At 40.0% G+C, this 13,363-nt stretch overlaps 4 protein-coding genes across 7 annotated transcripts; 1 reads left to right on the top strand and 3 right to left on the bottom strand.

Annotated features, from left to right (window-relative positions):
* Positions 1 to 30: 30 nt before the first annotated feature.
* On the bottom strand, positions 31 to 2,966 carry LOC124190387 (mitochondrial folate transporter/carrier-like). Of its 3 annotated transcripts, XM_046583028.1 has the most exons (9): positions 2,859 to 2,960; positions 2,606 to 2,756; positions 2,265 to 2,368; positions 1,800 to 2,032; positions 1,568 to 1,733; positions 1,257 to 1,448; positions 966 to 1,140; positions 601 to 746; positions 31 to 481 (listed from the first exon to the last, which is right to left on the bottom strand). In XM_046583028.1, exons 4-9 carry the CDS (start codon positions 1,984 to 1,986, stop codon positions 334 to 336), a joined length of 1,014 nt encoding a protein of 337 aa, XP_046438984.1. In that variant the 5' UTR covers positions 1,987 to 2,032; positions 2,265 to 2,368; positions 2,606 to 2,756; positions 2,859 to 2,960; the 3' UTR covers positions 31 to 333. The 3 variants fall into 3 exon arrangements, with proteins under 3 accessions (XP_046438984.1, XP_046438985.1, XP_046438986.1); XM_046583029.1 differs by lacking the exon at positions 2,606 to 2,756 and having other exon boundaries at positions 2,859 to 2,966; XM_046583030.1 differs by having other exon boundaries at positions 2,606 to 2,951.
* Positions 2,967 to 3,990: 1,024 nt separating this feature from the next.
* On the bottom strand, positions 3,991 to 6,974 carry LOC124190386 (mitochondrial folate transporter/carrier-like). 2 transcript variants are annotated; one of them, XM_046583027.1, is made up of 8 exons: positions 6,622 to 6,973; positions 6,325 to 6,499; positions 5,995 to 6,259; positions 5,737 to 5,902; positions 5,399 to 5,593; positions 5,050 to 5,224; positions 4,601 to 4,746; positions 3,991 to 4,536 (listed from the first exon to the last, which is right to left on the bottom strand). In XM_046583027.1, the coding sequence occupies exons 3-8, from the start codon at positions 6,164 to 6,166 to the stop codon at positions 4,332 to 4,334; spliced, it is 1,059 nt and encodes a 352-aa protein (XP_046438983.1). In that variant the 5' UTR covers positions 6,167 to 6,259; positions 6,325 to 6,499; positions 6,622 to 6,973; the 3' UTR covers positions 3,991 to 4,331. The 2 variants fall into 2 exon arrangements, with proteins under 2 accessions (XP_046438983.1, XP_046438982.1); XM_046583026.1 differs by having other exon boundaries at positions 4,048 to 4,536; positions 4,601 to 4,749; positions 6,622 to 6,974.
* Positions 6,975 to 7,219: 245 nt separating this feature from the next.
* LOC124190384 (opsin, ultraviolet-sensitive-like) lies at positions 7,220 to 9,106 on the bottom strand. Its single transcript, XM_046583023.1, has 6 exons — positions 8,968 to 9,106; positions 8,727 to 8,906; positions 8,439 to 8,654; positions 8,249 to 8,379; positions 7,745 to 8,171; positions 7,220 to 7,677 (listed from the first exon to the last, which is right to left on the bottom strand). Exons 1-6 carry the CDS (start codon positions 9,030 to 9,032, stop codon positions 7,557 to 7,559), a joined length of 1,140 nt encoding a protein of 379 aa, XP_046438979.1. The 5' UTR covers positions 9,033 to 9,106; the 3' UTR covers positions 7,220 to 7,556.
* Positions 9,107 to 9,573: 467 nt separating this feature from the next.
* LOC124190379 lies at positions 9,574 to 10,520 on the top strand. The gene is made up of 2 exons (XM_046583019.1): positions 9,574 to 10,102; positions 10,174 to 10,520. The coding sequence occupies exons 1-2, from the start codon at positions 9,687 to 9,689 to the stop codon at positions 10,499 to 10,501; spliced, it is 744 nt and encodes a 247-aa protein (XP_046438975.1). The 5' UTR covers positions 9,574 to 9,686; the 3' UTR covers positions 10,502 to 10,520.
* The last annotated feature ends 2,843 nt before the right edge of the window (positions 10,521 to 13,363 follow it).

The raw sequence follows: 13,363 nt of genomic DNA, 5'->3' as shown, positions 1-13,363 counted from the left end.
CCGAATTATCAAGCGAATTTAAATTCTTGCTGGTTTTAAACGGTTTGTGTGTATTACCCTGTATACAAAGGTTCTAGAAGAACGTGACGAAATCCTACTGTTGCAACTACCGGAATCTCCAAGAAATATCAGCACTTTTAAAGTTAGGATTATTACAAATTGAAATAAAAAGAGTATCATAGACATACGGATGAAAATAATGCTATCTAATAATTTAAAATGGTTGAGTATCGAGCCTGAGCTGCGATCGTTGCACGAATGCGGCAAGGCACATTAGGAATTTTGAAACAAAGAGGCCTTTAGTTGAAGCTTCTCGTCAATTCGGCTAGTTTCTCATTGAGTCTTGTTCTTTGATGCCACTGAATTCTCAATAAAATAGTGAGTCAGGTTCTCGTAGACGACAAAAGTGATGGCTGTTGCTGGCGTAACCCTTAACAATGTGGGCAGCATACCTTTGTAGAATCCTCGGATGCCTTCGTATCTAAAAATCAGATTATTTTGTAAAAAAAGATTGTAAAAGGATCTTCAAGTTAATATGCGCATATTTTGTGTTCAGCAAACAAAGTATTTGTATTTATTATTTTTTTCTTGTGAACCAACCTCCACGTCCGAGTGACCATGTCAATTGGGCCGTTATGTTCGTGATGCTGGTCTTGCATACGAGTCCGCATCAGTCGGTAAGGATACGTGGTTATGACCGCAATCAGTTTCGACAAAGCAGTGAAGGATAAATACGTCATTGTACTCTGTTGAATCAAAGCAATAAAAATTATCTAAGCAATTACGGAGGTTGGCGAAAGTCGACTTTTGAATTAAACCCAATATCCGGTATCAAATTCATTTTAAAATAACAGTTCTTTTAGAAAATACTGAATCAAAATTGAATTTCAAACCGTCTCATGTTGACAAACATTTTTACGAACTCTGGAACGGATATTTTAGGCATTTAATTGTGGGAAATATACCATTCGAGAGTCGGAAGACATGTTGTGATGTTCCTTGTAAGTGCTTTTCATCTCTTCGTACATCATAAGCTGGATGGCAGTGTGCGAAACACCAAAGAATCCAGGAAGAAGTCCTTTGTAGAAACCTTTAATACCTTCGTTGCGGTAAGTCTTGACCAGCGCATCAATTATTCCACTAAAAACAGAAATGAACCGTTTAGTCCGTTGTCAACATGCCCTTCTTTTAGTAAAACAAACAATTCAGTGCAATAACTGCATTCAAACGGGAGTTTGGAAATCTTCGTAAGTTACCTGTAGCGTTTCTCCTCTGAAAATTCTTGGGCACCGAATTGAAGACAAAGTCGGGTCTTTATCACATAGATGGGGTTTGTCAAAACTAACGTGATCAGCCCAGATTCAGTGGCCGCCATCATGTGGTTTACGGCTCCTAAGGAGGCTCTTGTAGGATCATCTCGATGCATCTGTGCTTTGCGTGCGTCGTAACTAATGGTGAATGTCAGCGTAATGCAGCCAGGTACATGGGCGTGGGAAAATTAAATACATAAATATGCATCCTACACGGGGGTGGACGTGTTGCGTATTACAACAATGTGAACCATTACAAGAAAAAGTAAGAGCCCCAAGTGCATCCGGCGGCTAAAACTCCCAGAGTTATTCCTCTGTAGACACCTTGCACGCCATGGCTTCTCGTGATAGTCGTCAGGACGTCAACAAGACCGCCGTAGGATGGTCTTCGTATACCGGCTGCGATCAACGGACTGCCGCTTACTTTTTAAAAATAATTTAACTATTATATTCGTATTGGTAAATGACTATTTGGCGTGGATTTGGCACCTGCTAATCTGGTTCTTATCGTGTCCAGTGGATGGAGGATTGTAGTGGATACCACTCCGCCCGCTATGCCGGCCAGAAGGGGTTCGTACTTGATTATTCCATAGCGACCGAAGAGGGCCGTCATGGGATAACAAAAACTTGTAAAGAGTGTTTTTTCATTTTCATTACAATTGGTTGAAGACTTCATTATGTGTAGACTTTAAATATTCTTCTCTGTGAATTTTTTATTCGTCCTGGTAATTTATAAGATTTAAAAAAAAATTCAGTCATGATTTGGAATGCTTGATAATCACATGGGAAACTCATGCATACTGTGTTTAGTACAAACACATCAGTCTGTCAAAACAAAATTACTTATAACTAGCCTTTTACTTATATGTTTTCCTGTGGACATCTTTTGAGGATTCAGGTTTTAAGGTTACGGATAGAAAGTAATAGGTGCTACAAGCTACCTGTTTAACTCACCTATAAAAAGGGCTGTGTTTGAGATAATAACACAGATTAGCGTGCCTCAATTTTGGTACATTGGTTCTTTATCAGCAGCTGTCCAAACAAAAACCTGAAATATCCTGAATAGAAAGTAAACAGACATTACTATTGATGTTCATCATCTTGTTTTTGTTAGTAATAGTTATTTTGTTATTAGCTCATGCTGTCTTAATGAGGTAGTATTATAACTTTTTAAAGCAGCTTCTTGAAAGTTCTTGTGGTTCACAGCTGTTAGCTTTATAGCTGCGTGCATCTTTTAAGCACATTTTCATATGGATCTAAAAGTGCTTGGTAGTATATTGCTTGAATCTACTTACAGAAATTTCACAGGACTGCTTTCATGATACCTTTCACAATGCCCACAATGAAGTAAATAAGCAACCTTTCATATGTAGCCTATAACATAGCCGGTATAAAGCAGCATGTGATGCTACTATTGCAACAAGCTCAAAAGTTACGCAACCGAAACTGAGTCACAACTCACAAGAAAACAAAATAAAAAAAAGCAGACGTCAGAATTATTTTTCCATCTGTCAAACAATTTCGCCAAATTCACAATTGGAAAATTACCAAATTATATATAGTGATATGAATGAACTGTCAGATTGGATTGTTGTTACGGCCTACTCGTGTCGTGGACCACTTGGACTTTAGTTAGGCCTACGCCTACCTAGCCTAGTGGCGAGTTTTTCGTTTCTTTATTTTTTCAAAAAATTTTGTGAATTTGGCGCCGTTATATAACAAGCAAGATTGCTTTTGCAAAAAGTAATAATGTATAATAAAAAATCATCTGAGGTATATCGGAACTTGAAAAAATATCATTCATTTTACATGTTACTTCTTGATTTTGTAATTTGAAAATGTATTGGTCAAATTGGTCTGTGTGTATACCCACAGAAATCTGGAATCTTATAGGTGGGCGGCTGGGCGCGAACATTCAATTCGCTCAGAACTTGATGTATCTTATTCCCTCTTGCTTCCAAGGGTCCAGGAGGGTCTTATTGTGGCGGTATTGGGCTCAAAGTAATTATCTGCGGGTTTCGTGCAAATTTTTACTTTTATCTTTTGTCTGCGTTAGGGGGGCTCACTGTAACATGATGAGATGAACCATTCATTACTAAAATAACTCTGATCAGTTCAACGGATATCGAGCACGAGTACGAGCAACTGCTTTTATCGTTCTTGAGCGATTTGGATTTAAGGGGAGATTGCAATTTTTAATCATATCTATACTTAGTTTCGAAAAAGAGACGAAGTTCACTTTTTTGGAACGCACGTGGCTACATGCCAACATGAAAAATAACACAAATAAGAAAAGTAGGAAGCCGTATTTCGGTAGGGATAATTTATGGCGTTGGTTATAAGTCGTGACACAGCACGGAGTACGATTATTCCTGAGCTATGCGGTTTACTGGGACTGTTTTCTCTTGCCTTTTTTGTGTACCCAGTAAGGGTTCATCAAATAACTAATATTGTAGAACGAATTCAGATCAGGCCCTATTTGTACCTTACAACTTTGCCTGTGGGTAGACAATTAAATTCGAAAAATATTTTAACTTGAAAATTTTATGACCAAGAGGGACCTGCCGCCGCAACCTCACCTCCTCGTTAACATCGTGGAAGTAACATGGTGTTATATAATTATTGGTTGATAGAAATTTGAAGAATTTACTTTCACATTCAAGTCATTTCTATACTAGGCCTACATTTGCTAGTCGGATAACTTTCCCCATGTTCCCTTTCATAAATATGCGAATTTAAATTGACATTTGTATTACACAAGAGATTGGAAAATTGCCATTCATGCCATGTTTCGTCTAGGTGGCGCTATACATTATTTTCGAATTAAAAATATACACTTTATTAATCAATCCAACCCCATTATCTGGCATTCTGACTGGTTTTAATTCATAATCTTCATTATGAAATCATAATGATCGTAACACATCCCAGTACCACATTCAAAGAGAAATATTCTATAATAAAAAAAAATAAGAGAATTTGGTGCGCTGTCTGCTGCAATCGCATTATAAGGAATACTATTTAAAGCACAGCTGGAGTAAGAGGGGCAGAACTTAAAGTGTCGTCATCGCCAATTTTCAAGTTAGAGTTGCTTGATGATGCCGCCGAAATTTGAATTAGTCTGTGAGACACGTTCTCATAGACGACAAAAGTGATGGCTGTTGCTGGCGTAACCCTAAGCAAGGTTGGCAGCATTCCTTTGTAGAATCCCCGAACACCTTCATGTCTACATTGGAAATTTATTGAAATTAAACATGCTGTGCATAGTAAGTAGTATTTCAGCGACCGACCTCCACGTCCGAGTGAGAACGTCCATGGCGCCTTTGTATTCGTGATACTGGTCTTGCATCCGGGTCCGCATCAGTTGGTAAGGATAAGTGGCTGTGACCGCAACCAGCTTGGATATGGCGGCGAAGGCTAAATACGTCATCGTACTCTGCTGAATCAAAGCGAAAATAAATATTGGTTTACAGTTTTACACAGAGATTATCTAGTTTGAAGTAATTTTATAGGATATTATGTAACAGTGGAATTCCCAGTCGTGTTCTGAATAATTGAAATTTTGAAATTATTAATCAACCGCCGTATTTTGAAATTTTCTTTCTCCAATTATTACATCATTACTTCAGCATTTACTAAAAAAAAAAAGATCTTTGGTTGGTAAAATTTTACGAACTATGTATAGACGAAACGATTAAGGTAACAATAAAAGTTGGAGAAACGGGGGCTATAAACATACCATTCTTGTGTCAATGGACATGTTGCGGTGGTTGTTGTAACTGCTCTTCATCTCCTCGTAGACCATAAACTGGATGGCACTGTGCGAAACACCCAAGAAACCCGGAAGGAATCCTCGGTACAAACCTCTAAGCCCTTCGTAGCGGTAAGTCTTGACCAGCGCATCCATTATTCCCCTAATTACAAATTCATCATTCATGTATAGTACCAGTTTGTTCTAGATTTATCTCTAGTAACTAACTGGTGCAACATATTGAGCAATATCTCTGGCCGGTTTTTAGTTATTTCTAACGACAATATCGTCTCTTTGATGGGAGGGAGAAAATGTTATAACAACTAATAATATATACTTGTAACGTTTCTGCTCCGAAAGGTAATGGGAACCGTCGCCGCATTGAAGACACAGTCGAGTCTTGATCACCCAGATGGGATTTGTCAAGACTAGCGTGACTACTCCGGCTTCGGCGGCCGCCATCATATGCTGGGCTGGACCCAAGGGTATAGTGGGATCACCTCGCTGCAGCTCTGCTTTGAGTGCGTCGTAACTAATGGTGAATTTTGTAGGCGTAAACACACACACACACAACACACGGACGTGGGAAAGAAAGTTTTGTTTTTTTACTAATATTATATGCGTCACCCTCCAGTGAGTCACAAGTTGAATGTATTTGAGCAGTATTATTATTACAAGAAAAAGTAGGATCCCCAAGTGCATCCGGCGGTCAGTATGCCCAGCGATACGCCTCTGTACAAACCGTGTAGGCCGTCAGTTCTCGTCATGCTCGTCAGGACGTCGACAAGGCCGCCGTAATGAGGTCGCCGGACATTGGCACAGATCAGCTGACTGCCGCTTACTTTTTTTTTAGAAAAATATCAATTTCACAGTTATTATTGCAGCCTTTTTAAAAATTGTGAGTGTATAATTGTTTATGTTGAGGAGCAGCACCTGCCAATCTGGTTCTTATAGTGTCCAGCGGATGGAGGATTGATGTGGAAACCACTCCGCCGGCTATGCCGGCCACAAGGTGTTCGTATTTGATCTGTTTGTAACGGTGCAAGAGAGCCGTCATGGGAAGGCAGACAGCGGTAACCAGTGTTGTCTCATCTTCAGTTGCCATTTTTATAGACTAATCAAAATCCAGACAGAATACGGTAGTATAGTTATAGGGGCCGTCCCGAAAATCCTTGTTTTGTTCTTGATAATCGCCGATCTAAACCACATCAATCTGTCCTGATAGAATCACGTCTTTGGCTATTAAAAATTCACACACTATACCGTTCAGGATTCGGGTTGGGGCTGCCAATAGAAAGTATAGCGTAAACAGCTTGTTCGATCTAGCTGTGATGAAGAAAGCTGCGTTGTTATTATAAATGTAAGCCTTGAATGTGCTATTATTCGGCTCACGGAGCGTTTCTTTTCCCACGGCTGACCACCAGTTGAATCTATACACCTTGATTTCGATTAAAAGAATGATGGTTATTAACTCTATTACTGTCAATGATCTTAATGGCAATTATTATTTACCGACTGACTCGTTTCTTTTGTAAATATCGAATAAGGAAAAATGGTTACCTTGTTGATTATTGTCCTCGACAAATTTCTAATGTCGGTTCACGCGGTTCACGTGACACGTGAATCTTGTGAGCTGCACACAAGCTCTTGTCAGTGGAAACCTGTAAAATACGCTCACAAACGTAATCCGGTGAAACACCAACAAATTTAATTCAATTGCTGTTGCTATACATCTACACGTTAATCTCATGAATCTGATTTTCGAACGGAGAACCCCAGTCTTTTTGGTGGCACTGAAAGAAAGGAACTGGAGGGAATTTCGGTTAGTGAATCGGGGAAAAGTTGATTGAAGACTTATTGCACACGAGTCAGCGGTGCCGACCGGCTAAAATCGTGTTTGCTGCGGTTGCGTTTCCACGACGACGACGTATATTTCGTCACCACCACGCACATATTATTACTATACAGTTGATATTGATGCGTCTAAAAGGGGCGGGCTTTCATCGTGAATCATGAGATCATCCAATATATCAGCACTATTATTATTTAAGGTGAACCTTCCATCCCTTCGTTGCCAGGACAACCACGCGTGCAATTGTTTGACATTCCCTATGCACCTTCCTGGAATTATTTGGAAGTCCGAAATAAAAGTTCGCAATTTTTCGTGCCACTCAAACGTATATTGCAATAGCAAAACAAGCGAAGGTAATAACATTCTTTTGGAGTGTACACAGTACAATAGATTTTAGGGGAATCGATGCAACAATGGCTATTCCAGGAAAACGATATGTCATTTAAGTATTCTTACGATGGAGGGCTCACGGTATATAACAGACATTTAAACCAATAATAGACTAGCTAGTTTGAATGATTTATGCGGGGTCGTAAAGTTGCCAACAGAAGAGAATGTTGCAAATGAGGCTTATGTATATAGTCATTTTCATTTTGGAGTTTTCGGTAGAGGCTATAACAACGGTCGTCCACGTATAGTTGATTTACGTCCTGGATTCGGCTTCGGAAGCAATAGTTGCGTTGGTGGAATTCTCTGATCTCGTAGAGTCGTCCTTTTCGTGGACACAAAGCCACGGAAACCTCTTCATCAATTCCAGTCGATATCTATTCGCAGCGCAATAAATAATTTAGTCAGTCAAACACGGAATGAGATAATTTACTTCCAACTTACTTTGGATGGTTGATGGCGTAGACGAAAGGATCGACGCAGGCGGCCATTTTGCAGGTACAGGCTGGGATCATTGACAATCCCGGAGTGAGTAAGGAGCGATTTCCGTAACATCCAATAAAGGCGATGGCGAAATACGGCGTCCACGAGAGCAAGAAGAGCGTCGTCAAGGAAATTCCGACTTTGGCCACACGAATTTCATTCCTAGCGTCTTTATTAGCTCCACTTCGCAGAGACTCGACGTTCATCTTCTTGGCTTGTTCTTTCAGACGAGCTTCGTGTGTCATGACTTGAGTCGTGATTTTTCCGTAAGAGAAGATGATGACGCCCAAAGGCATGATCCAGCACCAAATCCACAAGATGAAAACGAACATTTTCGTTTCCAAATTGTCTGTCATGTAGTCGAAAGTGCAGCTGGTCAAATAGCCCTCTGTGTCCCGCAGGAAATAAATAAATTTGTTTCATCATCCGAGTTAGTAAGTCATTTTATGAACAAAAGTTAAGCACCTGGAACGAAACGGTTGACGATCTCGGTAAAAGGGAGCAGAGAAACTGGACTTGCGTAGACCCAGCAACCGAGTACGATCAACGAAGCCTGGCTTTTGGACCATCGCTTCCCCATCGGATCAGAAATACACCTGCGAAATAATTCAGGGGTGTTATTTCTAGTGCAGACCCCCATCTCATTTTCTGTTACCTGTAACGATCGTAAGCGATGGCCGCGTTTGTGACGGCCGAACACGGGCCGACGTAGGCGCCCAGCAGACCGAAGATGGAGCAGCCCAACCGGCCGAAAACCGGTCCCTCGTTGAAGCTGTTGACGATGAAGATGGGCGTCTTGATCATCATGATAAAATCGCAGATGGCCAAGTTGAGAATCAGGATGTTGCTGGGCGTTTTCAGCTCCTTGGTCCTATAAGGAAAATGATTAAATTATACAGTTTTTCCCGTGATAAAAATTTTTCGAGAGAAATTGTCAACTCACGTGCTGAAAATGTAGATGACTATTCCGTTGCCCAGACAACTAGCGATCATGAAGAAGATGTAGAGCACGCCGAGCAAGTGATGCAACATCGGGTTGGGCTCTTCGTAACTCAGCCAATGTGGGTGAACGTACGATTTATAGTCGGCTGGCGTGTTCCAGCCGTTCATTTTAGACTCGTATCTGATAATAAGTAATATTAGTTTTGCTTTTTAAATTTTTGGGATGTCTGGTCTATACTTACTTCCATGATTCGGCGATCGGTCCTGATACGTTATTGATACCTGGCCAAATATTCGGGAGCAGCATGATGAACTGTGTGCAGAGCTTCGGACCCTTGATCTGTTTCGATTGATATCAATCCGAATTCGGTGTCGACTTTTATATGCTCAGCTGCTGCGATTCATTTATAGAAACCTTGTCACACAAATTATCGGTAAATTGCATTAGAGAACCAGGATCCACCTCTATAGATAGGGATCATGGAAACCCTATGTGCTACTGACGCATGACTGTCCGAAAAATTGTAAGTAATTGTATCCACAGATTTGATTTAGATATGAAATCGAAAGTCTTAGTGCATATGGTCAGAGCTCAATAGCAACACCAACAAAGGGATTATACGGTTGTTATGCAAGTTGTCGTTCAATAGTCCGCTCCTCATATTCCCGCATTGCTTGGCTTCACTAAATAATAATAACAAATTTTATTTGATCAATTTTATTTTTTTCCTGCACCCTCAATTGTAGTGTAACATATACTGTAAAGCCACTGCACATCCGCTGACGAAGATAAAACCATATTTTATCAATTTCCGACACCGCAGCCATATCAAACATAATCTAGGAACGATGCTTGTTTTCGTTCGTACTGCAACATTTCTGTAACAGTCCATTGACGTCAGGAGCGAAGGCACAAAAGTTGGAATTGAAAGTGTTTTATTGCGATTCTTAATGCCTAGTGATGTCCGATTTTGGTAGCGCATTTTCACGGTGTGGTCGATTAGGTATCATATTTGTTTATTGCTGGCTATCCGGACAGAATTGGTCGTGTTGTTATTGTTGCCTATCAAATTACGGTTCCAAGACGACAACCAAATCAAACGTATACTACAACCAAACTCAAACTTCAACATTCCCAAAAATTACGTCAACAGCTTTGCCAACAACTACGCTAACAACTGAGTCTGCAACTGCGTCTACAACAGCGTCCACAACTGATCCATCTTTTAAAACGCAAATTCAGACAACAGCAAATGTTCAACTGTCGTCGGGGGAATTATCAAACAAATCTGATAGTCAAGCAAACATGCTAATAATTATTATTCCATCTGTAGCACTCATAATTTTACTGATTGTGGGAGCTATACTGATACAGAAGTAATAGTATAGTTTCCTTGAGGACGTTTTCAATATTTTTTTCTTAAATTAAATTTTTGTTGTGTATTTAGAAAATGTCAAACGAGAAGAAAGGACAAAGAAACTTCTGAAGTGGAGAGCGACCAACAGCAACAGCACGCAATCGATTATGATAATCTGATTCAATCAACAAATTCAATACGATTGGATCCGGAAGGCAAATGTTTTTACGAGAACAGTGTGGCTGAATCACCAGCAATCGAACTGCAATCAATCGGCAGTCCCGTGTATGCCACTTTAGAGTTTCTTCCGAATAATTCCATAGTTGAAGACTATGCTAACACTTTTCGTTCAGTACAGTTTCTAAATGGGGACATTTCCACCACATATGCTGAAATAAATTTCAAGTCAAGTGAATAAACGTCATTATAAAATTAAATACGCTACTTTTCATTTGTGAGTTACATAATAAAGTAAAATCGGAATTTTAACCCGCACCGAAAGTTTCGTACGGTGCGTGTCACGGTTCGTGAGGATTAGTGTCAGAGTTTTCAACAGATGGTGAAGTTGGTTCGCGATGTTCTAAATTCTCAATAGAGGGCCATTCAAGCAAACATTAAAAATTTTCAAAAATAAATTGAGTTGGCTAACGTCCGATTGTCCGAAGTTGTAAGTTCGTTTAAAGCGAAAATTGTTTTTGGATACGAACTGGTGATTGTTCTTGCATGGCGGCTTATGGAGTTTCGCCGGTGCCATTATTAGTTTTATTTTTTTCCATTTTAGTCATCTTTATTTCCCATTTATAATAGGATAACTACATTCCTTCGTTATCAGGGGATATTTTCGTTTTTGTTTCAGCTCGATATTCTATGTAGTTTATTTATTATAATTTTTTTTTTAAATATCGCCATTCCCTGCCCCAAGGGAAGAATGGAAAGAAGAGACGAAGAAGAAACTAAGAGGAGACAAAGGGGTGCGCTCTCTTTCTCGGGACATGATACTAGTCTTTGTAAACAAAATACCTTTTTCCTCAAAATTAACAATAAATAAACTACAACGAATATCGAGGTGAAACAAAAACGAAAATATCACCTGATATGATAACGAAGGAATGTAGTTATCCAATTATGAATGGGAACTGAAGATGACTGAAGAAATGGAAAAATATTAAAACTAATAATGACACCGGGGAAACTCCATAAGCCGCCATACCGAACAATAGGGTACACGCACGTAAAATAAAATTTTTTTGTTTTTATCTAGCCTATAGGGTAATTTTTCACGGGGATCATTTTTTCGAAAGGTTTCGATTATGGCAAAGTCGGCCTAGAAATCGTCAGAAGCCGTCACAAATGGCTTTAAAATGGCAACCGATTCCCGTAATACAACAATTTGGAAGGCTGTCCAAAGAGTCGGATCTTTATCTATCGCCTGGAGAAATTTAGACAATATGATGAAGTAGGTGCTGTTCCAACGGGTTGCATGTTTTGCTGGAAGGCGGAAGCCAACTGCATTGAAGACCATTTCGGTATCCAGAACACTTTTTCTGATGTAATTTAAGAGTTTGCTGACATGGGAAATCACTAACGCCGCTTCGCCCTAGACAAAACAAAAAGACATTGTTGATACATGATAGTTGCAATTTAATATTTCTTTTAAGATTACCACAAGTGCTTTAAAACCGTCTTTAATTACTAATTTTAGCTTATGAGCTACACAGTCAGAACGGAGTTTTGAATACAGGACGTAGTCAGTCTCTTGGCCAGTCGAACTTCCGGTAAGTGGTATGATCACACACGGTATGGAATCGGTAGAGAACATCATATCTTCCATTTCAGCTACCACGCCTCAAATTCAGCGTTTTCATCTACATCTCGAACAGCAGCTTCCATCATAGCATTTGAAATAGGCCTACCCATCTCTCGAAGTAACATTGAAAGGGGATCCTCAATGTTTTCATTATCATCATCCGTGGTAGAAACTTCAATTTCGACCATAGGTTCCACTTCTTATTGGGTGGATTTACACCGCTTGTTGATGCTATTGGCGGATGTAGGACTGAATCTTCAATGGGAAACTGCTCTTCTTCATCCCAGCCGGGGATGTTGTTAACGAATGTATTGGCTACCATGTTGCTGCCTCCATCCGTTTTTACCGTGGCAACCTAAAAATTGCATAAGATGGCGATGATGCCTACATAAGATTGCAAGCGTTAATTTTTAATTACCTTTGAACGAGGAATGTTCCAATCACGGAAGACCTGGTCGTATTCGGCCAAAATATTTTCGGCTGTATGGCGCTCTGTCATTTTTTTTACACCAAGAAAAACCATCCGCCTTTCAAATTCCTTGTTGACGCACATACACGTAAACCCAATATAAAGCCAGACATGTTTTTTGATGACCAGATATCCAGAATAATTGTAATGGAAGTCGAAGCTTGCAGGATCTTCATTACTTCCAGCCTGGTCTTGTCCATCACGCTGGGTATTAGTTTGTTTCGCATCCGGCTGAATGAAGGAAGCTGGTAACCTATCATGCCAGACTAAAGAAAACAGTAAAAAAAAACAGTTTTAGTCATGGTATTTCCCTATTTCTGAATTAAGTAATTGTCTCATACCTCTACTTATTGGCGAAACCTTGGCCTCCGTAATATGTTTAAAGGAATATTATCGACTGCTATTGAAAAGGCAAGTTCAGTGTCCAATTTTATTTGGCGTTGCTTCTTCGTCTTGACTGAATGAAAGTTTAATGATAGTAGCGAAGGTTGGCTGGGATCCTTCGACAAGACAGGATTGTACTGTTTGTACTCTTCATTGTGGCAAGAAATTAGATGCTTTTCAAAATTTGTAAATGAGGACGTTCCACCAGCGTAGTAGTGTGGTTTGGTTTTCGTTTGACATTGTCCAGTGTTGCAACGAGCCCACACCTGAGCTTCGCCTTCCTTTCTTTTAGGAGACCATCTCCAATCTGTAAAACCTCCAACTTGCTTTCCAGGATTGTATGGTGAATTGTGGAATAGACTCACCGGGAGGATCCTTCCTCGGCATATCTGCTTCGACTACTTCGCTGGTTTCTTTGGTGGCTTCATGGGTGGCGGTGGCTTCATCTAATGACTGTTGATGATCATCTGCTTCTTCTTCTAACAACTGCCGTTGAGTTTCTTACACACCAATGCCATCGACAATATTCTGAAGTCGAGCATCTACGACCGTTTGTCCCCTTTGGTTCAACCGAGCTGAACCTCTAGGAGGTCTTCCTCTAGTTCTACGTCGGCCTGTAC

The sequence above is a fragment of the Daphnia pulex genome, chromosome 3 (assembly GCF_021134715.1).
Source record: "Daphnia pulex isolate KAP4 chromosome 3, ASM2113471v1".
Taxonomy (NCBI): Eukaryota; Metazoa; Arthropoda; class Branchiopoda; order Diplostraca; family Daphniidae; genus Daphnia; species Daphnia pulex.
The sequence above is the reverse complement of the archived record's forward strand: the minus strand, read 5'-3'. Positions and strand labels throughout refer to the sequence as shown.